At 42.1% G+C, this 25,196-nt stretch overlaps 1 protein-coding gene across 12 annotated transcripts in view; it reads right to left on the bottom strand.

The window, feature by feature from the left end:
- Positions 1 to 12: 12 nt before the first annotated feature.
- Positions 13 to 25,196, bottom strand: part of PRDM10 (PR/SET domain 10) — a 69,351-nt gene continuing 44,167 nt past the window's right edge. For 8 of the 12 annotated variants that reach the window (XM_038380467.2, XM_043501032.1, XM_043501028.1 and 5 more), the window contains 8 exons: positions 16,610 to 16,957; positions 14,302 to 14,457; positions 12,309 to 12,488; positions 11,031 to 11,141; positions 9,550 to 9,750; positions 8,217 to 8,360; positions 3,007 to 3,177; positions 13 to 1,253 (listed from right to left, as the gene is read on the bottom strand). In XM_038380467.2, coding sequence (XP_038236395.1) covers positions 1,032 to 1,253; positions 3,007 to 3,177; positions 8,217 to 8,360; positions 9,550 to 9,750; positions 11,031 to 11,141; positions 12,309 to 12,488; positions 14,302 to 14,457; positions 16,610 to 16,957 — 1,533 coding nt within the window. In that variant the 3' untranslated portion in view covers positions 13 to 1,031. Of the gene's footprint in view, positions 1,254 to 3,006; positions 3,178 to 8,216; positions 9,751 to 11,030; positions 11,142 to 12,308; positions 12,489 to 14,301; positions 14,458 to 16,609; positions 16,958 to 25,196 lie in introns of those variants that run through there. The other 4 variants (XM_043501038.1, XR_006276681.1, XM_043501037.1 and 1 more) reach the window with 4 other exon arrangements.

Below are 25,196 nucleotides of genomic sequence, written 5' to 3'. Positions count from 1 at the left end.
CGGTACTACAAACTGAACACTCTCTGGGGCAACAGAGTTGAATTTTGAACTTTCTGATGCTCAGGAAAAGGGCTTTAATTCTTCTTCAGATAGTTTCAGTGTGTAACAGAAATAATTCATTATTGGTCTCAGAGCCTGGGAATTAACTGCCTGGGAATACCTCTGCCATTAGTCATCACTGCTTTAAAACAAGTAGCCAGAGAGTAATGTGGGGCTGTACCTACCTTCAAGGCTGCCTCTCTGCATGATCCCCTGGCTTACATAAGAGAGGGCTGCTGGCAGAGCATTTTCAGTGAAGGGCCTTGGAGTTTACCTCACTCCAGTGTCTGCCACAGCCTGATTTGATGACTGCAAGACCTATATTTTACCTCAAGCTTTTCTGAGGGAGGGATGAAGTCAAATGAGGTTTTAGGACAGATGACTGGGAGACTCCTGAGAATCCTTTATTGGCACCAAGCCAGCGTGTACATGCTTTTGTTTAAATACTATGTTAATGTTGTACATACATGAAGAGATTTGCATTTTTAAAAAGAAACTGCCCATTTAAACAATCTAAATACATTAATAAATAATTATCCATATCTCTCATAAGCTATCTCTGCATTTCTAAAATACCCACCACCATTGTATGTGGGCACTTTATATTTTCAAATATGCACTCTAAGTATCATTAGCCCTATTATACGGATGGGAAAACTGAGGCACAGAGAGCTGGTTAATGGCAAACCAGGATTAGAACTCAGGATTTGCTAGTCTCATGCTGAGTCCATAACGTCTCTCTAAAATGCACATCTTCCCATGAGCTCCCTCTGAGGATGGCCAGTATTCGCAGATCTGTGAACTTCTTTCATCTCTTTAACCATATGGACTCATAAATATGTCCACCCAAGTGTCTTTACACCCCTATCTTGCATATGCTGCGATAAATGGGAATATCTGGGAACTATTAAATAATATCAAGGTCCTAATGCTGCAACGGCTCCATGTGCAGTACTCTTAAGGATTTCAAGGGGAGTCCTACAGACAGAGCATCAGCTGCATAGGGCTGTATAAAACTCCAGCCTGAGCATCCTGGCACGGAGAATGCTCTTTGCATAGAGAGCGTGGGATACCTGTGATGATGACTGCGTTGTTGGGGCTGGCTCTGTGACCTGGATATGCTGCACCTGGATGGCATGCTGGGTGTATGTCTGGGGGTCATGCAGCTGTCCAACGTCCACCGTGGAATGCTGGGACTGGTGAGGTGAGGTAGCCTGGGAAAATCAAAGCAGAGTTGTGGACTGTAAACTCCCTGGGGCAGGGACTGTGTCCACCTTTCTGTTTGCATAGTACCCAGAACAATGGGGCCATGATCCTAATGGGGACCTCTGGGCACTATCATAATACAAATATTAAACAATAAGCAACACTTGGATTGATCAGTAGCCTGCATTACAACAGGGTTGTTGCTAACTTGTAAACAGGGCTAAAAAATTGAGTCATAATGGAAGGTAAATGATAAATTTAGTGGCACAAAGAGACAGTTCTCTAATTATTAAATCTATCGATTTATATGGTGCCAATTACCATAGCATCTGAGTGCCTCACGATCTTTAATGTATTTATTCTCACAACACCCCTGTGAGGTGGAGAAGTACACTGTACAGATGAGGATCCCAGGCACAGAGAGACTAAGAGCAAGTCAACATTTCAAAATTAAGTAGACCTAAGTTAGGTCAACGTACAGCCACCACAGTAATTCAATCGCTTTTGTATGTCTACACTACGCTCCTTATGCTGGCGGTACACGTCCCCACCAGGAGCACTTGCACAGATTTAACTATCAGTGTGGGCATTGTGGGATGGCTTCTGACAGGCAGTGCCAGACAGTGTAAGCAACGCAGTGTCTACACTGACACTGTGTCAATCTAACTACATCAACCTAAGCGCTAAACCTCTCGCGGAGGTGGAGTTATCCATCCAGTCGGTGTAGTGGGCGAGTTACATTGGTGGGAGTTACGTTTTAGTGTAGATGCTTACAGAGTTAGGACAACATAAGCTGCCTTACGTCGACCTAGCTCTGTAGTGTAGACCAGGAGTAAGTGATCTGCCCAAGATTACACAGGAATCTGTGGCAGATCAGGGACTTGAACTCCCAAGTCCTAGACTAGTGCCCTAACTACTGGATCATCCTTCCTCTCTGTAAATGTATGTGTTCATACATTCCAGAACTGCATATCCATGCTCTGATTAGATACAGATCTATGTTAGGGGAAAGAAAAGTGAAATTTCCAGTGTCTTACCTATTAAAGACTCTTAGAGGCACCAACTTCTACTTAATTATAGTAATTTAATTAGAGACATCACACCTTGTTAAAATCAATGCAAAGCTACAGGCACCAGAATCTCAGCAGCTAAATCATTAAAACTTCATAAATTCATGTCAAATGGTGCCAGTATTTAGGCCATCATTAACAAGGGGTGCAACATTGCTAAAAATGAGCAACAAAAGGACAGGAAACAGCTCCCATTTCAGGCTCATATATAAGCTGTTTGACACTTTCAGATCCACCCAAGCAATCAGAGGCTGAAGGATGTAAAGGAGCTGCTCTGGTTGTGCAAAGCTGGCTGAAATCCATTTCCCCAGCTCCATTAATCCAGTTACCCTCTCTATTTATTTTTAAGGGGGTTACTAAATGTCACAGAGGATGAACACCCTAAGAGTTAATACATGGAGGAAGCAAACACTTGCCAAACTTTCAGATTTTGGCTTCAGGTCTCCGGGAGAAACAAGAAGTTCAAACTGCTCCTCCCAAGGGCAGAAGTGGGTCACCCACTGACTCACTTTGTCAATTCCTGAGGGGCAGCCCCTGGAGCAGCACCAGCAATTTAGCTTGAGCTTCAGTCTCCAGATGATATCTACCCAAAACCTTTCACCATCATAACATTTTTTTTAAAGTCTTCAAAACCGTGGTGTCACTTAGGCTTGGGGAGAGATATAAGATACATCCTCAGTAGATTACTTACCTGGGCCACTTGCACAACCTGCAGCTGTATGTGCTGAGGCTGCTGCAGGCCAGCTGTGGATTGTGACACAGGGATGTACTGGATTCGCTGATAATCTCCCTGTGGGGTTCGATAGTCTGTCGTCAGGGTCTGGGACAGTTCTGTCATTGCTTGCGTCAGCAGATCTGTTGTCTGAGGAAGAAAGGCACACAGTGCATCTTGCAATGTTATCTCTTGGGCTGAGCACTTTGCACCTTTGTACTTAACCTAATCTAAACCACTGAAGCCTGGTCAGTAATTTAGAAGAGCTTACTGTGTATGGAGCTCCACTTAATGAGATTCTGTCAGCAATCAGACCAGTGGGAGTGCTCTGTTCTGCATCGTGGGGGACCCATATTTTCATGCTCACTCTCTTTCCTTACCACTGGCAGGGACAAGGCATACAGGAAGGAACATCACTCTCTCCCAGGTTAAGATTTACTCTCCTGTTACTCAATACAGCTGTACTCAGCTTTTAATTGCTGTGGGCCACCTTCCCAAAGACTGAAATTTCAGACAACCACAAAATAATCACATCTTGTGATGGGGCTGCAATGGTTGTGTCATGATGGCGAATAATTGTGAGAGAACAGTTCATACGTTCGTAGAGTCTAAGGCCAGAAGAGACCACTGGGATCATCTAGTCTGACCTCCCATCTAACACAGGCCAGAGACCTGCCCCAGAATAATTCTTAGAGCAGCTCTCTTAGAAAAACATCCAGTGTTGATTTAAAAATGTCCCGTGATGGAGAATCCACCACGACCCTTGGTAAATTGTTCAAATGGTTAATTAGTCTCACTATTTATGCCTTATTTCCAGTATGAATTTGTCTAGCTTCAGCCTCCAGCCACTGGATTGTGTTATGCCTTTCCCCGCTAAATTGAACAGCCTGTTATTAAATATTTGTTCCCCATGCAGATACTTACAGACTGTGATCAAGTCACCCCATAACCTTCTCTTTGTTAAGCTAAACAGAACTCTTTGAGAGACAAGGTAGGTGAGGTAATATCTTTTATTGGGCCAACTTCTATTGGTGAGAGAAACAAGCTTTCAAGCTTACACAGACCTGAAGAAGATCTCTGTGTAATTCAAAAGCTTGTCTCTCTGAGCAACAGAAGTGTCCAGTTAAAGATATTACCTCACTCACCTTGTCTCTAATATCTTGGGACCGAAATGGCTACAACAACGCTGCATACGAGCTCTTGGACTCTATCATGATAATGCATATTTCCCATTCTCTTGGCTCTCCTCTGAACCCTTTCCAATTTATCAACATCCTTCTTCAATTTGGGCACCAGAACCAGCCACAGGATTCCAGCAGCAGTCATTCAGAGGTAAAGTAACGTCTCTACTCCTACTCAAGAGTCCCCTCTCTATGCATCCCAGGATTGCATTAGCTCTTTTGGCCACAGCGTCACACTGGGAGCTCATTTTTTTCAGCTAATTTATCCACTGTAATTTATCCAGCCTCAAATCTTTTTTAGAGGCACTGCTTCCCAGGACAGAGTCCCACATCCCGTTAGTACGGCCTGCAATCTATTCTTTGTTCCCAGATGTATACATTTACACTTAGCCATATTAAAATACATATTGCAGTGGTTCTCAAACTTTTGTACTGGTGACCCCTTTCACATAGAAAGCCTCTGAGTGTGACCCCTCCTTATAAATTAAAAACACTTTTTATATATTTAACACCATTATAAATGCTGGAGGCAAAGCGGGGTTTGGGATGGAGGCTGACAGCTCGTGACCCTCCATGTAAAACCTTGTGACCCCGAGGGGTCCTGACCCCCAGTTTGAGAACCCCTGACATATTGTTTGCTTGCACCCAGTTTACCAAGCATCTAGGTTATGCTGAAACATTGACCTATCCTCTTCATTATTTACCACCACTTCAATTTTAGTGTCATCTGCAAACTTTATCAGTGATGATTTTATGTTTTCTTGCAGGTTATCGATAAAGATGTTAAATAGTGTAGGACCAAGAACCGATCCCTGTGGGACACCACTGGAAACAGACCTGATAGATGACAATTCTTCATTTACAGTTACATGTTCAAATCTATCCGTTAGCCAGTTTTTAATCGATTTAGTGTTTGCCAATAGTCTTGCTATTTTGTACAAATGTAGTTTCATAAGATTATCATCACATCTCTACTCCCTTTCCACCCCAGCTCCTGGGAACAAGGGTTCCACCTCCCTTCGCTCTTCCCTAGCTGTTGGAGTGCAGGGATTTAATTCTTGCCTCGCAATAGGCTGAGGGACCCAATAGTTCCCTTCTTCCCGCTGCATGGAAGGGAAGCAGGGGAATTCAGCAGCTTCCAAAGCGGTGGTCAGTATTCCTCACGCTGCCTGGCACTGTGGAGAGTGCATCTGTGATTAGCATTGTGCCCACTCTGCCCATTTAGATTGGCTCAGGAATCAAAGGCTGAGGCTCTACAATAACGCCTCACTTAAAGTCATCCCGGTTAATGTTGTTTCGTTGCTGATCAATTATGGAACAACGTCGTTTAAAGTTGTGCAATGCTCCCTTATAACATCGTTTGGCAGCTGCCTGCTTTGTCCACTGCTTGCCGGAAGAGCAGCCCGTTGCAGCGAGCTGTGGGGGCTTGGAACCAGGGTAGGCCGGCAGCCCCCCATCCGCTGCCTGCTCCCCTAAGTTCTTTGTGCAGCAGCCACCCAGCAGGCTATCATTTGCCCACAGTTCAGCTGTCCCTCCCCGCACTGCCATGCGCTGCTCCTGCCCCTCTGCCTTGGAGCATCTCTCCAGAGCCTCCTGCTTGCTGTGCGTGTGGGGGGGTGGGGGGACTAATGTCAGGGTGTCCCCCGGCTTCTGAACCCTGCTTACCCCATCTTCCATAGAGCAGGGGACACACACGACAGGGCTCAGGATGGAGGGAGCTTCCTGGCAGCAGCTGCTGTCTCAGCTTGCTGATTATGGCAGCGTATTTAAGAGTGGGGTCAGCTTACTTAAAGGAGAAATTCTCTCACACACAGGGTGTGTGTCTCTGTCTCTGTCTGCTATGCTGTCTCCCCTCCCTCCATTCATGCTGCTTTGTAGAGCGTGAGGCTACATTAACAATGATCAGTTAACCCTTGAGGGCTCAGCCAACTGCTAGTTCATCACTTAGCAGTAAGGCATCCCCTGGGAAATATCCCACCCTCTGACTTCGCCTCAACCAAGCTTCACAATCATCATTGCTGTGTACCGGTATTAAATTGTTTGTTTAAAACTTATACTCTGTGTGTGTGTGTGTGTGTGTGTGTGTGTATATATATAACATAACTACAACATTAAGCGAGGAGTTACTGTACACTAACTCTTGCTACCTATGCTATGGGTTCCAAACTTAGTTCCATCCAGTCCCAGCTACAGAACCTATGTTGGTGATCCTCAGCATCCCGCTTAATTCAGCCTTAGCCTCACTCAGCCATGTGCAGAGAAACCCCACATGCCAGCATCACACTGTTACTATCTTCATTCACAAGCCAAAAGAGATCTGGATTCACAGCTAGGAAATGTAACCGTTCGTCTTTGGAACATTCTGAAAACTTTCCTGTTGGTATAACTGAACTGAATCATTAGTGCCATCCTTATGATTTACAGGACTGCGAAGCAAGAGAGGGTCCTAAGCAGCCAGAGATGAGTTTATTCCCCATCTGTTTCAGCTGCTGAAGAAGCAGATAAGGCTGCTGTACGAGTTACAGATCTTGCCTGGGATTCATATTTCCCCAAAGAGCAGGATGCAAAGTGGCTGTTTTTCTCTGCTTGCACCAGCCCTGTCAAACAGAAAATGATTTCTACAATAGTATTTTAAGGTTACACAAAAATAAAAAGGAAGTTCTGCTCCTTGCAATTGTAGCATTTTTATTCAAGTATTGGAGCAAAGGTGTGCATCAAAAGCCCTATCTAGAAAGTCCTATTCCAGCATATGGGCACTTAAAATGGCAGTTAGGCACATAAATGCACAATTTACACATCTTAATGCAGATTTTAATGCCCCTAGAATGTGATATTGTAATGAAGCTGAAACCTGCTCTTTGCTCTGTGTTTATACAGCCATTAAGCACAACAGGCCCAGATCCTGTTTGGTATTCTTAGGTGTTATCATAATTGAATAAACAAATAATAAATATATAAACAAAAAATTGTATCCACAAGCTCTGAATTATTCTTTATAGAAGCAGAAATTTTGTCCTTCCAGGAGCCTGGTCTGTGTTTCCAGGTTAACTAATAAATTCTCCAAATATATGCTAGCTATCCTACCTACCTAAGTGAAGCAGTTCTGCTCTGTGCTATTGTATTTACTAAACATGAAGAAACAATTAACACTTGGATAATCTGATGTATCAAGCCAGAAGCATCAGGAACATTTTCTGTTAGTACAGTGCCTAGCACAATTGTGTTCTGGTCTGCCACTGGTGCTATGGTAATATAAATAAGTACTATGGTAATATAAATAATAATAATAATAATAATAATGGACGAGTTTGCCCTCTCTCAAGCACACACTGGTCACTGTTATTTACAGTTTCAGTGAACAGTCTTGAAATAAAGTTTAAAGTGTGGATGAAATTTTTTTAAAATTTTGCAGGAGGTTGATCCTTTGCCATTCAGGGGAGACCAGAACAATTTCTGGTCTCTGCCATTCGCTGACTTGGCAGCTGGGAGAGTTGTGAACACAGCACACTTCACCAGTGGTGATGGAGGGAGCTGAGATCACTCAAATAACACCCCACTCAAATGATTAAGGGGTGGCTTTGATTACCTCTAAAAGGAGTTTAATCCAGTCCTCGGCCATCAGGATGGAACAGGAGATTTTCCAAAGCGCTAAAGTGATTTAGGAGCACAAGTTCCACGGACTTTCAGTGGAACTTGTGTTCCTAAATCACTTAGGTGTTTTTGAAAATACCATCTGGAGTCCATAACATATGGGTAGTGAGGACAGGAGAGGATGGGATAAGGCTAGTGGGCAAATCTTTAGATCTTTAAACAGGGAAATACAGAACCTCTAGAGGAACAACAGTAAATTGCATAGATTCATATACAGAAGTGATCTATGGGAATGTCTCAACATAAGCCTTGTAATACCAAAGTGATGGGAGCCAAGCAAATGCTAATAATCATTATAATCTAGGATATCTGAATTTTCAGGCAGATGGCCTGATTTACCATTCTTTGCATTCTTACCACAACGGTCTCTCCAGTAGTGCTGTCAGTGGTTAAAACGGCAGGGGTGGAACTGATGACGGCTGCTGCCAAGGGCGTGTGTATCGTGTTAGGGAGCTGAGCAAACTCAGGGTGCTTCTTGCGAATGTGTTGTACCATCTTGGTCTGAGGAGGGGTGCAGAGAAGAGGGTTAGAGAGATGGCCAGCGAGAGTCCTCAGTCCATGCGATGCTCAGGTCACCAGTGAGAAAACACAAAGACCATGGAGTTCATATGAATTAGACTTGCCTGATGATGAGCTTTTGCCTGTCAAACTTCCTGGCCCCATGGACCAATCTCCCCCACAGAGTCAAATATTTTGAGTACTTGTTCAGAAGAGAGCAGAAAGTCTCTTTTGTCTCTGACTCCCTCCTTCCTCTCTTTACTACCCATCTCATAAAAAAAGACCCATCAAAAGAAATCTATGGGGACAGTTTTGAAAAACCCATGAACAAAATTCGCAAAAGTGGCCCTGATTTTGGGTGCCTCAGAGTTTGGGTGTCCAACCTGGGACATGTTGTGCCTGATTTTGACAGGTGCTGAGCACCTGCAACAACCATTGTCTTCAAGTGGAGGTGTGAATGCACAGCACCACTGAAAGTCAGGCTCAAGATGTTTCAAGTGACCATCCAAAAATGGAGGCGTGCAAAATGAGAGGCCACTTTGGAAAATCTGGCTGCCAGTGTTTAAAAAGCAGGAAATACTATGAGCAAAAGCTCTGCGTGTACCATGCGAGGCCCGCTCCTAGAAAACCAGGAATTCATCAGGACTCAACCCTGGAAAAGGAAAAAAAGACTCTTTTAAGCTCATGTACCCAGGAGGGGCATAAGTATTATCTCCTTTGGCTAAGGGATGTTTTTCCGGAATATGGTAGGGTCTGAATGTAAAATGCTATAGCTATCTGGAATAACACTCTGTGTAAACAATTTTATTCTGTAATAGAAGTGTCTACATGGGAAGGTATTCTCTAAGAGCTCATTCCACAATAGCTATTCTGGTCAATTTCCACATATAGACAAGCCCTGACACCCAGGCAGATAAAGCAATTTATCCAACATCAGAAAGCAAATCAATGACAGAGCTTGGAATAGAAACTAGGAATCCTGACAACCAGTTCCTAATCTAACCACTAAACACTTCCTTTCTTTGTAAATCAAATAAACTGTGTTCACATTGTTAGCACTCAGTTAGCTTGAAATCAGTTGTCTGATTCATGATGAAAAGGCTGGACCCCGGATTGACCAATAAAAGAGCTGTGGTGGAACAACGTCACAAGGGAGGGGCTCTGTTCTGAGGCAAGGAGACACTCACAGTACCTTACTGCTGTACTGTTTGGAACAGTGAGGACAACAGACTGGTGGAGTGGCTATAGTGCCCGTGAGCTGGGTGTGAGTACTCAGCATGGGGTCTGGCTCTCCCGGTCCTGCTGGGCGCAGTTTCCGGATACTCGGAGGTAGCTCAGCACCGGGATGGTTCTTCAGAATATGGGCTTTGCGTTTGCTGGCACTCTTGTACACCTGTGGGTCAAAAATTTTGAATGAGAGCAGCATAACACCAATGGCAGTGCCCAAAACAGATAGAGTTTGTGTGTCTCCATCCAGAAAATTCACATGCCTCTTTTAACAGGGATTTGTATAACAATTTTATATAATAGTTCTTTCTCTCTGTCTCACACACACACGTATCACTTTACCAGCCGGTGAGACAAGTATCTCCAGGATGGAATGTAATAACTACTTGACACTGCACAGAAACCCAGCACTACACAACTACTTAGGTCAGGAATTGAGAAGGAAAACCCTATTCAACAGACAATCGAAGGGGAAATGTCATGGGAGGCAAAATGTAATCACCTGAATTGGAATTTGCCTAGGCTACTAGGATTAACATCTCTACTCTTGCTCAAGCATCACTGGGTCTTTAATAACTACAAGAGATCAGCAAGTCTGTTTTAAGTCTAGTTTCTTTAGACACATCTTAGGAGCTACAGTTAGAGAAAAACAACAAAGTAACCTTGTATAATAATATAAAAAAAGAAGCAAGCTAAACAAAACTAAAGAAACATTCAGTAAGGAGTGGGATGCTCTTCTAAACCACAGATAGGAGGCATCATTGAACCAAATTATGAAGGCAAGAAAAGTAGGTGCAAATAAAAGTCCATATCAGAGAGAGCGGTCAATGAGTAAGTCATACTCAGAAAAAGCAGGCACCCACCAAAGGCAAAGGAGAAGAAGCTGCAGGCTATAGAACACTGGGAATCACTAGAATGTGGCTAAGAAGTGGATAGCTCACAATAAAAGGTCTTAGTTCCAGATCCTTCAAGATAAATAGGTGCCTAATTCCCTTTTACAAGTGCTGAGCACCCACAGCTCCAGCTGAAGTCAAAAGAAACTGCGGGTTCGTGGCACTTCTGAAAACCAGACCTTTAGTCACGTGGGCTCTAACAGTGCAAGGAGCTTGTGGTGTGTGAAAAAAGCTGAGCCTACAGACGCTACAAAGCGTGCAACCCCCTAATTAGACTGGCAATCTTCAACACCGAGATCAGACACCGAGTCCTTAGAACAGGCTCCAAAACAAAGTGGAGAAAAACAGAATTGAAATGTCTGGTTTGCATTTAGTTGCCTTAGCTTCAATGCATTTCTTAATTTCTGCCTGGACAGAGCTGGCACGAATGCTGTTGGCCAGCTCAGCCAGGTATTATCTCAAGAAAATCACAAGTCCTGCCACATGTTTATACACACAAATTGGTTGCAAGAAGGTATAGGGTTGTGCTTTGATTGGTGACTTCCTTACATACCTTATCACAGTACTGACAGAAGTAATCTCTGTTGGGTTTGATGATGGGCAATGTTAGCTCCGGCACCTCCTCTATTTTCATGTCTGGATGTCTCTTTGATAAATGATTCACCTAACAGAAAGAAGCAAATCAGAATAAGAAAATATGTTACAGCTGGAAGCTAAACAATGGACTCTTATCTTGGTCATGGGAAGTATGGATTCCCCAGTGCACTGCCCCACCAAAACATTGCTAACCAGCCATGCCATGCCCATCTGAGGGCACAGGGGTTCACATCCATTTGTGGTCAGTTGCTGAAGGTGAACCTAGTCACCCTGCATCCCATTTCCAGTTTGTTTAGCTGAAAGACTTGCTGTTGGAAAAAGTAAAAATGTACTCACACAAATTTCCTTTGATGAACATTCCTGATACACACTAGTTTAATTTTATTTGAGCCAGTGCCATGGAAAATCCGTGGGGTGGGAGGTGTCTGATTCAGACTGATTTTTCGCATTACTTCAGAATTTGCTGGCTCCAGGCAGCATTACAGTTTGTGTGTGTAACAAGGTTCCCAATGCACTGAGCATCCTTCCCCACTAATCTCACAGGGATGGTTTCCTAAAGAGGCATTTTATTTTTTGTGGGGCAGATACGAGAATGAGCATGCCTGATCCACATAAGAGGAGAAGAGGGTCAAACTCTCCAGGGCTGGGAGCAAGATGTTATCACCAGAAGCCCCCTGGCTATGTAACTCTTTATTAGCAGAGATCGCAACCACCCTGAGCCAATGTGGTGTGCAATACAGATGTGTTTGCATAAGCTTTCCCTCAGTGACAAAGGCTGGTGAGGTCCCACACAGAAAGGAGAAAAAAAAGAGAAAAGAGAGAGAAATAGTAATGGGAACAGAGGAACAAAACAAACTTCCTAGTAAATAATAAAGGAACATCTGGAAACTGAATGGTGGAGCCTCCCTGTCCCATCTGGACTATGCAATTGTATTACTGATCTCAAACTTGGTGCCCAGACAGCATGATGATGGATGTAGTATACATCACAATGCTTATATACCATGAGGACAGGCCAAAAAAAAAAAAAGGAAAGAAACAAAAAGAGGATCCTTTGTAAGAACTACAATTCCTGCAGTTCTTTCTCAACTTTCCTCTGTTCTAATCACCTGAAATTTGCAGGCATTTCTTTACTATTCACTAAAGCTAAATACAAAAGCTATCTTGTGTAGTAAATCATGCCTACTTGACAAAAGTTCACTGGCAGAGATCTCAGGAGCATCAGGACACTAACCAACATGCCTCTCCTCCGGAAGCCCATCATGCACAGTCGGCACTTGAACATGAAGCTCTCATAGTCGGTGGAAGCTATCCGAGGCTTGAAGGTTTTGGAGCGGCTGATTCGATCAGCTTTCTTAGCTTCCCTTTCTGGATTATGCATCCTTTGCATGTGCTCTCGGAGCTTGTCTTTCCTCTGTTTAGGACAACAGTCAGAGAGGAAGAAAAATCAATTTTACAGCATTTGTTTGTTAAAGGGGTGGCCAAAATGCATACCATAGAGAGGACCATTCTTGGAACTGTCATTTCCAATATGGAGCAGGCAGCTAAGATATGGATGGAGCATGGCATGCTGGGAACTTTTGCTTCTGTGGACTGCACTTCATTATTAAAGAAGCTGACTGGAGAACTGGATCAGTAAGAAGCTACAGAACTTTTCATTTCTAAGTTTATGGTTGGCAGGCACTGAAAGCTGTTACCTGGCTAACGCTAATTCATTGGTCTCTGAGAGATGAGCTGGTGGGTCTCAGTCCAGTTCCCAGTGGCAAAGGGTTCCCATGACCACAAGTTGGCATGAAATGTAACCCTTGATAGCAGAGACCAACTGCTGACTAAGCTATAGAGGCCAAGTTCCCCCCTACCCCCCTAGAAATAGTTCTTCAAAGGCAGAGACGAGGCTTGTACCTCCACTGGCTATATCTGGGTAGAGGTCTCAGGGCTGAATTATGGCATTTTTCACAAACACATGCAAAACATAAGGGGAAAATACAGAGGGCAGCTTCAGTTTGCTCTGTTCAATGCAAAGATGCACACTTATCCATTTCTAGTTATCTTCCTGACTTCAGTGGGAGTCCTACTTAAAAATGATCTCACTAGGTGGCCCACTGTTGTTGTGCATTTTTTCCACTCAACCCTCTGCCCTGCACTCTGCATAATGGTAACAATAGCTACTAGGGCTGATGTTATCCATGCTTTGAAAGGCTTTATAATAATAACAATGTTGTAATATTTGCATTTTTGCATCAGCTGTCATCTCAAAATGCTTTTTCAGGTATTGTTATCCTTCTGAGGTATCATAGGCTCTATATTATTTAACCCATTTTACAGATGGGGAAACTGAGGCCTAGAGAGATTAAAGTGACCTGCCCAAAGCCGCACAATAAGCCAAGATCACAACTGTAATGGAAGCCTGGAGTCTCAACTCTTGGGCACAGCCCATTACACAATACTTCCTCTCATAAACAGAGTATTTCCATCACTTTTCCTCTAAAATAACCCTTTCCCTAGGCAGCATGAATGCCATTGTTTTATTTGTCCTTCTAGTTTGATGCTATGATCACATTTTGCTACTCTTCTTAACTTTTCAGAGGCTGAAGCAACTTATAGTTTCATGCTATGGTGACCAAACTCACAACATTATTGTAGTTTGGATCTTACCAGAAAACTCTCACATGTGTTTATTAGATTTTTGCTCCCCTTTGGTCCAGTTCAGTTTCATACTGTCCCTTTAAAAATCTCTACACCAGTTTAATTCCATCTGTTCTGTACTTAGAGTTGTACTTTTAGGATCAGATATCTATTGCCACTTATTATAACTTATTTCTCGTGGCTTGTGTGGGATATTAGTCCATTGGTGTAAATGGATTTCCAATAAAAAAAGATTTCCTAAACCAAGTAATGGGAAGCACAATGTTGGTGGCACTTTGCACTAATGCTATGCAACAAAGTGACTCTACAAGTGGATGGAAGGAGGATGGACCTCCTTGGTGTGAACAAGCTTATTACAAGCAAGAGCTGAATAGTTTGCTCAGGCCAGAGAGAGTAATTCAAAAATGTATGCTACAGCAAGCACACTGCATAGATTGGTGCATGCAATCTGCATGAAAACTTAGCATGTCTACGGGTACTGATTGCTTCCGTTTCTGGGAAGACAATCTTTCTGACAAAGGACGGGGAAAAAGCTGTTCTGGTATCGCTTTGGGAACACCACAGCCTATTAGATACATTACCTTGAACTGCTTGCCACAGGTGGAGCACAGGAAGTCCTTGCGGTCCGAGTGTCGTAGCATGTGGAGCCGCAGCTTGTCGGGACGGCAGAAAGCCTTGTCGCATTCCGTACACTGGTAAATCTTCTCCGAATGGAAGCTGCGCACATGCTTCTTCACCTGGCAGTGAAGACCACAGAGAAAACTCAGGGCACTCAAGATATGGAGCAAACAGACCACGGAACCGCCGCAGCAGCTCTTAGCAACACTAGGGGGAGACTTGGTTACTGCTGAAGCTCTGTTCTTTGGATAGAATCCATCAGCACAAGCAACTGGACAGCTTTGAATAACAGTTTCCAAGAAAACATTAGACAAAGCAGTTCCCTAGTGGTGCTTTGGAATCCTATTCTCTTGCACATCTGGGAGATGTGGAGATGGGCCAAACGAGTTTTTAAGAGCTCTCTAGTCTGTCATTGGGAAACCTCAATTCTTCAGTGTAAAAGACGTGGTTTACTAGAATACTTGGGGTCCTGATAATAGCTTAACAGATGTTCACAGCATAATGAATGAATGCTCATAATCTTTGTTACAGATCTGCATGGACACTCTGATCTCCCTAGGAATGATTCTCGAAGGCACCTGCAACTGCATGACTGGGTATTTTAAAGACGATAAAAAAGGATGGCTGATGTAGTGGCAACTTTTACTAGACCAACATCATTGAGTTACACAGTTAGCTGATGCTCATTCCCTCTATTTCTTTCATTTGAAGGAAATCTGAGAACATAGATTAATTCCTTTTGATCAGAAAGAATTAGGTGGTGGTTACAGTACGCATGGGACGTAGGGAGAAATTCATTTTGAACACCTTCCTGCGTGCAGTTTCCTTTGCATGTTTTAGGAATGTCCTTTGCCTCGTCAGGTGCACAGCAAGTTCTGTAATAAAACAGCTAGTAAGGCTTGGAATTCCAAATCTCAGCATGAAAAGAACGGGATTTTTGATGCAATCCTTATTTTCCTCCTGCACCATGGAGCCACTTGGTCTCTATATCTGCTCAACAATAATTACTCAGGGAAGTAGACCATGATTTCAGATTATTAATTCCCAGAGTGACTGGACTTAATTATTCACACAACAGCATATGAAAAAGTGGAAAGAATTTGGTAACCTTTCTCTTACTAGATCAGTTTAACTGGAAAATTGATGGGGGAGATGGTCATAGCTTAGGTAACTAGCTTGTTATTAGAAACGGAGTACTTGTGGCACCTTAGAAACTAACAAATTTATTTGAGCATAAGCTTTCGTGAGCTACAGCTCACGAAAGCTTATGCTCAAATAAATTTGTTAGTTTCTAAGGTGCCACAAGTACTCCTTTTCTTTTTGCGAATACAGACTAACACGGCTGCTACTCTGTAGCTTGTTATTTTCTTTCTGCTCCATGTTAACAGATGCTGGATTATTTTGGGATGGAGGGTTGTATTAATAACCCCCCCCCACCATCTTTTCTTCTTTGAACTTTTGGATAATGCCTATCAGTTCCTGGATTTATCACTTGTCTTGAAACTGGATTTCTGTGTTTAGTCTCAGGTCATGGTATCTTTGTGAGATATATGTCATCTTCTTTATTCATGTTAAGTGTAATGAATGTATGTAAGGTAGGTTTACGTTTTTCTCACCAAGCAAGAAAACAGTACTCTAAAATTTCTATAATGTCTTTCATCTTGAAGGACTCCACAAATTGCATAAGGGGTTACATCATCCACCACTCAAACGCAGCTACTTCTTGCATGGAACGTGGAATTGAAGAAGAATATACTCAACTGAACCTACAGAAGGAAGTTAGGGAAGCAGAACATACTGAAATACTCTGGAATTACTGCCCTGACTCAACAGCATTAGTCTTGCAAAAAAGGCCATGAGATTTTAAACATATAATGCATTTTAATATAGAAGTTTAGCAATTAGGGACAAGTGTACATTCTGATGTTTACTGCATCCAGAAAGAGGGAAGAACCTGTTGTGCCATGCATCTCAAACAACCATGTGCGATCAAGAATTCTGTTTCACATTGTCCAAAAGACTGCACCAACACCACTACACCATGTTGGGGTATTGGGTCACTACTGACCGAGAGGGAAAAGTGCCATCTACAAAATGAACGTTACCACTTCCTGCAATGCTGTCAGTTTTCCCATCCACAAACTGATCCTGCTTAACTTGTAAGAGCGTACAGACTTACAGCATAAGCTGGCCTGAATGGAATCAGTACTGAGAAGCATTACACGTGCCAAAGGCCTGGAAGTCACTGCTTGTGGTTAGCATGGCACTCACCTGGATAAAATCGGGAAAGCGCTTTTTACAGGTAGGGCAGGTGAAATAGCCATCATTGACATGGATTGCCACGTGATCTTTAAGCAGGTCCAAGCGGTCAAAAGACTCAGGACAGAAAATACAGGAATATGTTTTCTGGTCCAAGTGAAACTTCATGTGACTCTCCAGAGCGCTGCTGTTGATAAAACCCTTATTGCAAATGTCACAGGTCAGAGGGCAGTTCCCCTCCCGCCCATGGAATCGCAGGTGCTGATCCAGCTTGTCCTTCTCCCGGAACGCCTTCCCACACTGCAGGCATTTGAAGGGACGGAAGGACTTTCGGATGAATAGATGCTGAAGAGCTGCATTCTGAAAGACACACCCAAGAAAGAACATAAGTGTTTATTATCACATACAGACTTTACATAAAAGTATTGTCAAATTTAAGTGAGCCAAGATATTGAGCAGTTAAATCTCAAAAGACCCCTTTTGAGGTAGAAATGTATTATCTCCATTCTACAGATGGAAAAACTGAGGAAGAGAGTGATTCCGAGACTTGCCTAAGGTCACACAGTGAGACAGTAGCAGAGCCAGGAACAGAACTCAGGAGTCCTGAGTCCCCATGCCCTGCTCTAAACACATTTTGACACACAATTTTTCTGTAACATAAATTCACTCTTCCCTCTCCAGGGTGGGCTTGAGCCTGAGAAGTGTTGGGCACCTGCAAATGATCTCTCAGGACGAGGATCTGTGTATTTATATTTGTAGATGAGCCACCACATCGAGGCATCTCCCAATTACTCATACTCATTGTCTGTTAGTAGAGCCTCTGGGAATCTGCAGTCTTTTGGGGGGTCAGTTTCTGCACCACGGAGCATCAGAGAGATCTGCAGCAGTGGTTTAGCATGGCCCCAAACTAATAATGCTGGATCAACTGGATCTCTGTGCTAACCTAAACCTTCTCAGTATTATTAAAAAAGAGGAATAAGAGTTTCAAAAACATTACAGCAGGGCCAGATAGGCAGCTTCAAGAGCAACACGTAATATCTTGTGAGGAACCCACACAATTCTACCCTTAAACACACACTGTGTGTGTGTGTGTGTTTGTGAGTGAAACAGAGAAGTGAACACACTCACAGAGAAACACATACAGAGTTCTGGTAAAAGCTTTGGTAGAATTCTGTGGGCCAATCAAAAGTATTTGATTATATCCAATCAAGTATTAATTGCATTTTTATTCATTAAAATGTTTAGACATTAAACTCTATTAAATACATATTTTAAAATTAACTTACTATGTATCTCCTGTTATTGTTCTTCCTTCTCTTTCCCTTTTCCTTCATTCCATTTTTCTTTCTTTCATTCTCTTTCTTTCTACAGTATATCTTTTCTTCTCTCTCTCTCTCTCGCCCCCTCTTTCAGAGTTTGTTTTCCTTTGATCTAGTTTTCCTATAACATTTAACAACTGCTGTTTGTTTTCTTCTCCTGCCTGCTAGATTAGACAAATCCAGCGAAGCCCTGCTCAGCTCCTGATCTCTGCTCTGGTTGCTGTAGGAGCAGTCACAGCTGGATTTGCAACCTGTGGAAATAGTTGGTTGCCCAGTGGGCCTGCATTTCAGTAGTGGCCAGGAACTTTTTATGCTGGCTAACAGTGCATATGGGAGCAGACTACACTGACAAATATGAAATCTCATATTACAGTGCAGAAGACTGAAATGGCCTGGGGATTCTGCAATTTCTCTTGTAGTGCTATTGAAATCTAAGGAATTTTTACACTCCTTCAAGACAGGATCTCCCATCCAGTGTTTACTGTTGTCTCCTTTCCACTCAGCTTCTCTAATTTTTTTTTTTTTAATCCACATCCATGCTAGTCAGGGAAACAAGGCTAGAATGCTGCTAGTTACTGTGTTTGAACATGCTTGTTGTTATTTGCATGCTTTAGAATAAACAGAGTCTTAAAGAACAAAATTCCCTGGTTAAAACCATTTCCACTCTCCTTTCTTTATGGGACTTCTTGGCTGGCATGCACTGCTACTCTTGAGTCAGTATCAAACAGCATATACTGATGAAGCAGGGTTCAAAGCTGCTCTGTCCGAACTAGAAGGCACCTAGGAAGTTATTCTGGAGTACTGGAGAATCACATGAAGAGAATCTGAATGGTTCTCTCCACTGTCTAAACAATAAAAGGAGGAAATCGTGCACTCTTTCCAGCAAAAGGGAAACATAACAGCAACTGTTTATAGAAAACTAAAAATTATATATATATATACACACACACACACACACACACACACACACACACATTTCCCTTTTCCCAAGTAATCTCAGACACCGTCCCATAGCATAAGGAAAATTTCTAGTCACAATCAGATGATTTGGAATGTTCAGCGACACCAGTGATTAATTTAGCTGAAATCCCGAGTGCCTTATAATGGACTTCACTGGAGTTGGGAGTCACTCTTATACTGGAGGCATGTTGCTCTGTTACTGAGTCAAATTTTGGAGTGGTTGGTCTTTATTTTAAGACACAATAATACCTGAAATTCTATAGCATTTTTCATAGAATCATTGACATATGGGGCTGGAAGGGACCTCAAGAAGTCATCAAGTCCAGCCCTCTACACTGAGGCAGGACCAAGTAAACCTAGACCATCCCTGACAGCTGTTTGTCCAAACTGTCCTTAAAATCCTCCAGTGACAGGGATTCCACAGCCTTCCTTGGAACCCTATTCCAGAGCTTAACTACCCCTGTAGTAAGAAAGTTTTTCCTAATTCTAACCTAAATCTCCCTTGCTGCAGATTAAGCCCATTACCTCTTGTCCTACTTTCAGTGGGCATGGAGAACAAGTGATCACCATTCTCTTTATAACAGCCCTTAACATATTTGAAGAGTGTTACGAGGTCCCCCCTCAGTCTTCTTTTCTCAAGACTAAACATGCCCTGTTTTTTTTAACTTTCCGTAGAGGTCAAGTTTTCTAAACCTTTTATCATTTTTGTTGCTCTCCTCTGGACTCTCTCCCATTTGTCCACATCTTTCCTAGTGTTGCACCCAGAGCTGGACACAATACTCCAGGGGAGGCCTCACCAGTGAATACAGCAGGACAATTACCTCCAGTGCCTTACATGTAACACTCATAAAAAACACACCCAAGAATGGTAATAGCCTTTTTTGCAACTGCATCACATTGTTAATTCATATTCAATTTGTGATCCACTATAACCCCCAGATACAGCAGTACAATCACCTAGCCAGTTTTCCCCCATTTTGTCATTATGCATTTGATTTTTCCTTTCTAAGTGAAGTACTTTGCACTTGTTTTTACTGAATTTCATCTTGTTGATTTCAGATCAATTCTGCAATTTGTCAAGGTCAGTTTGAATTCTGATCCTATCCTCCGAAGTGCTTGTAACCCCTCCCAGCTTGATGTCATCTGCAAATTTTATAAGATACTCTCAACTCCATTATCCAAGTCATTCCTGAAAATATTAAACAGTACCAGACCCAGGACTAACCTCTGAGGGACCAAATTGGACACACCCTCCCAGTTTGTCAGCGAACCGTTGATAACTACTCTTTGAGTATGATCTTTCAACCAGTTGTGCACCCACCTTCTAGTAATTTCATATAGACCACATTTCCCTAGTTTGCTTATGAGAATGTTCTGTGAAACTGTGTCAAAAGCCTTATTAAAATCAAGATGTATCACTGCTTCCACTCGGCCAGTAACCCTGTCAAAGAAGGAAGTTAGGTTGGTTTGGAATTTGTTCTTGACAAATCCATGCTGGCTCTTCCTTATAACCCTCTTAATTTCCAGGTGGCTAGACACTGATTGTTTACTAATTTGTTCCAGAATCTTTCCAGGTATCAAAGTTATTGGTATGTAATTCTCCGGGTCCTCTTTGTTCCCCTTTTTAGCCAAGGATCTCAAGGCACTTTGCAAATATGAGAAATGACACCTCACAGTGTCCCTGGGAGGTGTTGTTATCTCCCCTTTAAAGATGGAGGAACCAAGGCAAAGGAAGGTGAGGTGATTTGCCCAAAGTCACACAGGCAGAAACAGAACCCAGAAGTGCTGACTCACAGTCCCCACTTCTAACAACTAAAACCATTTCTCTTAAGAAACACTGGGCCAAATTCAGTCCTAGAGAAAGCCAGTGTAACTCCCTATGTGCACTTACACAGTGATTCAAATTTGTCCCATAATCTTGGGTTTACATGTTTCTATTGTTTGTATAACAATTTACTTGTGCTTTGAAATAAAAAATGGATAATTTTCTGCGAGTTACAGGGATTTACCAGGAAGTCAAACAGTCTAGACAGATGCAATTCAAATTTCTATCTCCTCCAATACTGTTTCTTAATGTATTTAACCCAAGTACTTTATCAGAATGGCAAAACAAAAGGCCAGATCCTCATCCAGAATAAACTGCCATAGCTCCATTGATGTCAAAGACACTATGCTCATTAGGAAGCTCTATAAACAGGCTTTTGCATACTTTTATACTCTCCTTTGTTTATCTCTTAGAAATTTAAAAATCATATTTATTTTCTTATCACTTCTGTCCTTTCCCCTTTTCAACTCTAAGTGTAATGAATTGCAGAATTTGAAACAATGAAGTCACACTCTGCATGGTTGTACGCAAGTGTTACAAAAGATCTACCCTCAGTTAAAGAAAATCATAGATAGTTACAAGGTGGGGGAAGTAATATATTTTGTTGGATTTTATTTTATAGATAGCTACATCATTCAGATTCCTCACCCACTGCCATTGAGGCTCTTCCTTGATGGGGTAATATGTAAGATGCGACTGAGAACTGAAATGAACAAAGTCTTTTAGAAAAGCAGTCAGGCTTGTCTTTAATTTCAGAGCAAAATTCTACTCTCAGAGCAGCCCACTGCATCTTGATTCAGATTTTGCTGCCCTAATATTCATGAATGTCCTAGCAGAGGCAATCAATGTGGGCCAATAATGATGTAAACACCTGTTCACTGGGAACTGGACTGAGACCCATTTCATGCAGGCCAAAAACCATGTGTAAGATGGCAACAAGTCCCTTCTCCAGTTTCTTCTGATCAGGTTTGATGACCAAGAAGGTCATCACATTTGAACAGATGACCAAGAATGGGGAAAGGTTCTGATTCCCAGCAACCAATTCCATGATCCATTCCGTTTCCTTTTCGTATGGTTTAATGGAGCTGGGTGTAAGCCAATCTTTAATTATTAGAAATCAGGATGAGACCGAATGTGGGGGAGCAGATTGTTGCACATCTGTGGGATTTTTACACCTTCTTCTGACACTTCTGGTACTCATATTGTATTTGAGACAGAATATTGGACTATCTGGACCCTGGGACTGGTCCTGCATGGCACTTCCTGTATACTACTCTGTATGTACAATTACATCATGACTATGCCAGATCTGCTCTGGAGATAGTTTGTTAATTAAAGAACTATTGTCAACTAGTTATAAACCCACACTTTAGATTTTGAAAGAAGTAAGGGGATTTACAAAACCTACTATCAGTACATATATTTCTCTAGTTGTTGTTGGTGGTTTTGTGGTTCGGAGAGGGGAGAGGGGGCTGCTTGTTTGTTTTCCATTTAGTTTTGAATTTAAATGTTCCCCTTTCATTATGTTATAAACTCAAACACTGCAGTAAGGTGCTAGTGCCATGAGAACCAGAAAGTGAAACTGACTGGAAACTTAAATGATATTGACCAGACTAGTCTCAGACAAAACTGAGTGATGTGCACAATTTTTGTATGTTATTTTATTTAATGAATGTGTTATTAAAGATAAAGATATTTGATAAGCATATTTTAAAATATAAATAAATACATAATATTTTCCATTTACATTCAAAGTAAGTAAACAGCAAATAGTAAAAGTATAACTGATTTTTTAAATTCTCCCGGTTGTAATATCTGTAATTGTTATTAGTAACATAGATAAGGGATTTTTTTTTATAAATTAGTTTTAAGTTGACCAGTGTCTCTTTAATTATTGCTAAAGAACCCAGGGTGAAATCTTGGCTCTATTGAAATCAATGACAAAACTCCTATTTGACTTGAATAGGTCCAGGATTTTACCCCCAAAAGTTTCAACAATGAACGTTTGGGAGTCCAACACAAGTGGTGGTAGTTGTTGAAATATATTTATCAACAACCAAGTTGATGCCTTTTTAAAAACTATTTATTTAGAGGCATTACTATGGAGCTTATCACCACAAAACCCATTAATAGTCGTTACAAGAAATGCTAAATCACTAGAAAACTAGATATTTAGTTGAATCTATATGACTGACAACCAAATTGAAGGAAGTTTTAAGACTGGTAAAATTTGGGACCCAAGGTACTTGAAAATGTTTCTTTCAAATTGCATTCAACTCCATAATAGGTATTTCCTAAGTGGGAACTGGTAAAAGCACTAGACAGAAAGATTTAAAATATATTGGTATGGTGCACACTCTGTCTGACTACTAAAGCCACTGAAGATTAACATAAACTACCAAAATCAGGTACACAGAGGTGCACCAGACAGACTTGAATCAGGTTCTGAGGCCGCAAAGGGACAGCCCATTAAATACCCAGCTTAAAGTTTTGGATGATCCATTTAAACATCTTTTAAAGAGCTAATTATTATTAATTCCTTGCAGTGGATCAGTCTGAAGGGGACTAAGAGAAACTATGCAAACAAAAGTTATTGGGATGACACCCAGTTTTGTGCATGATCTGTATACAAAAGAACAAACACAAGACCATCAACAAATAGATTCCATCTGGAGACATTAAGCAGAGGCTGCACAAAATGGCAATTTTGTTTCGTTCCATTAGGGTAGACAGAGGATAAAAACCAAACCTACCTGCAGCTCCAACTGAGCAGGCAGCATTGGGGGAGAGAAAAATATTTTTGTTATGAAATGGACGGTAAAACAGAAGACTTGACTTCGGCAGTCTCCTGTGGGTCATTATCAGTCAGGGCCAGATCTGGAAGTCCTAGCTCAGTCTTCACTCAGGCAAAACTCCCAATGAGAGTTTTGCCTCAGTAAGGACTAAGCAAGGAGTTCAGGATTTGCCCTTCCGTTAATAACTGCCTAGAAGGAGTTAAAGGGTGAAGATGAAAATCACAGATAACCTTTAAGACACAGGGTTCTTTCTGCCTTTCATGTTTTGTCAGATATCGTGTTTTTTAAAAATTATATAATGAACCCTGCAGAGTCTCAGTGAGAATGAAATGTGCCTGGCAAGAGGTGGTAGCTATGGGAAGATAAAGAGGTTATGGATGCCAGGATCAGATTGCTGGGAAGTAACGGGTAGTGATTTATTTAAGTGCTGTCCTACTGGTCGATACTCATCAGAATTTAATAATGTCTTACATTTCTATTTTGCCTTTCAGCCTGAAGGATCCCATTGTGCTTTACAAACTGCACCTCTGTCCTGCAAGCTGTTCTGCATGAGTGCAGGGCTTCATGCACACGGAGCTACTTTCAGGACCAAGCCTCGGTAAGTACAGCTATTTCTGAAATGCATCCAGAGAGTGGCAACTAACGAACACATTGGATGGTGCACAACAGTGGGCAGGAAACATTTATTTTAGCCAAGGACAATGATGTAATCCCCCATGTCACAGTTCAGGGCAACTGCACCTGTATTCTCCCCCTATGTTTCAGCAAGAGCACCCACTGGCTCCCCTGGCCATCACCTCTCTTGAAGGGAGACGTGCATCTCATGTCCTTCTGAGAGGGCTATTTCCAGGCTGAATAGTTCCCTGCCTTTACCGTGTTATTCCCCGCAGAGACAGGCTGCTCAAGCTGGCCTGCTAGCTTTCTCTTCAGAGGTGTCTAACAGTGTGACTACCCACAGGTATAGCTACCACAAAGCTCTTTTTATGCAAGCCTCTTTTATTCTTTAGGTAATAGCACTTCAGACAAAACACATTACAAACCATAAAAGAACCTACGCACATGCTAATAGGCTATCAGAGATCACCCCAACTCTAAAATGGGCTCCAGCAGGAGCAGTCCTTCAGTACCCCACCAAGGTTTCAAGTTCGTCACAGCTTTATCTCAGAACAAGCACCCAGTCTTATGGTGTCTCATTAGGCCCAGTTCTTCCAGCCCTTCCCTGAGGATTGGGACCCGCCATGGGTTCTGTCTAGTTATAATATCAGGAAGAAAGCCCAGGGCCTGTGTAAAACCAGGCTAATTATCCAAAAGTCATTTCTCTGTCTGTTGGTCCCTGAAGAATCCAGTTTGAACTAGTATATCTGAACCTTTCCAGGGGAGAGCTTCAAAGAGCTGATAACCGGAGGAATTACATTTGCATCCCCTTCCTCTCCGAGGAGTTACATGTGATTCCACAGTGACACATTTTTAATACAATGAACTCCAAAGGTATTAAACCTAATTCAATAAGGTTTAAATTCATTCAATAAAGTTTATCTTAATTCCATAAGGTTTGTCCAGGATATCGTCAGGCTGTCACACCCTACTCTTACAAAAAGTGTCCCACAGGATATTTAGTGTCCACACAAAACAAGGCAGGACCTCAGTGTTTAAGCTCTGATCTCAAGTCTCCCACAGAGTAAACTCCATGAACTCTATAG

This window comes from Dermochelys coriacea, chromosome 22, assembly GCF_009764565.3.
Source record: "Dermochelys coriacea isolate rDerCor1 chromosome 22, rDerCor1.pri.v4, whole genome shotgun sequence".
Taxonomy (NCBI): Eukaryota; Metazoa; Chordata; order Testudines; family Dermochelyidae; genus Dermochelys; species Dermochelys coriacea.
This window is presented reverse-complemented; position numbering and strand designations above follow the sequence as displayed.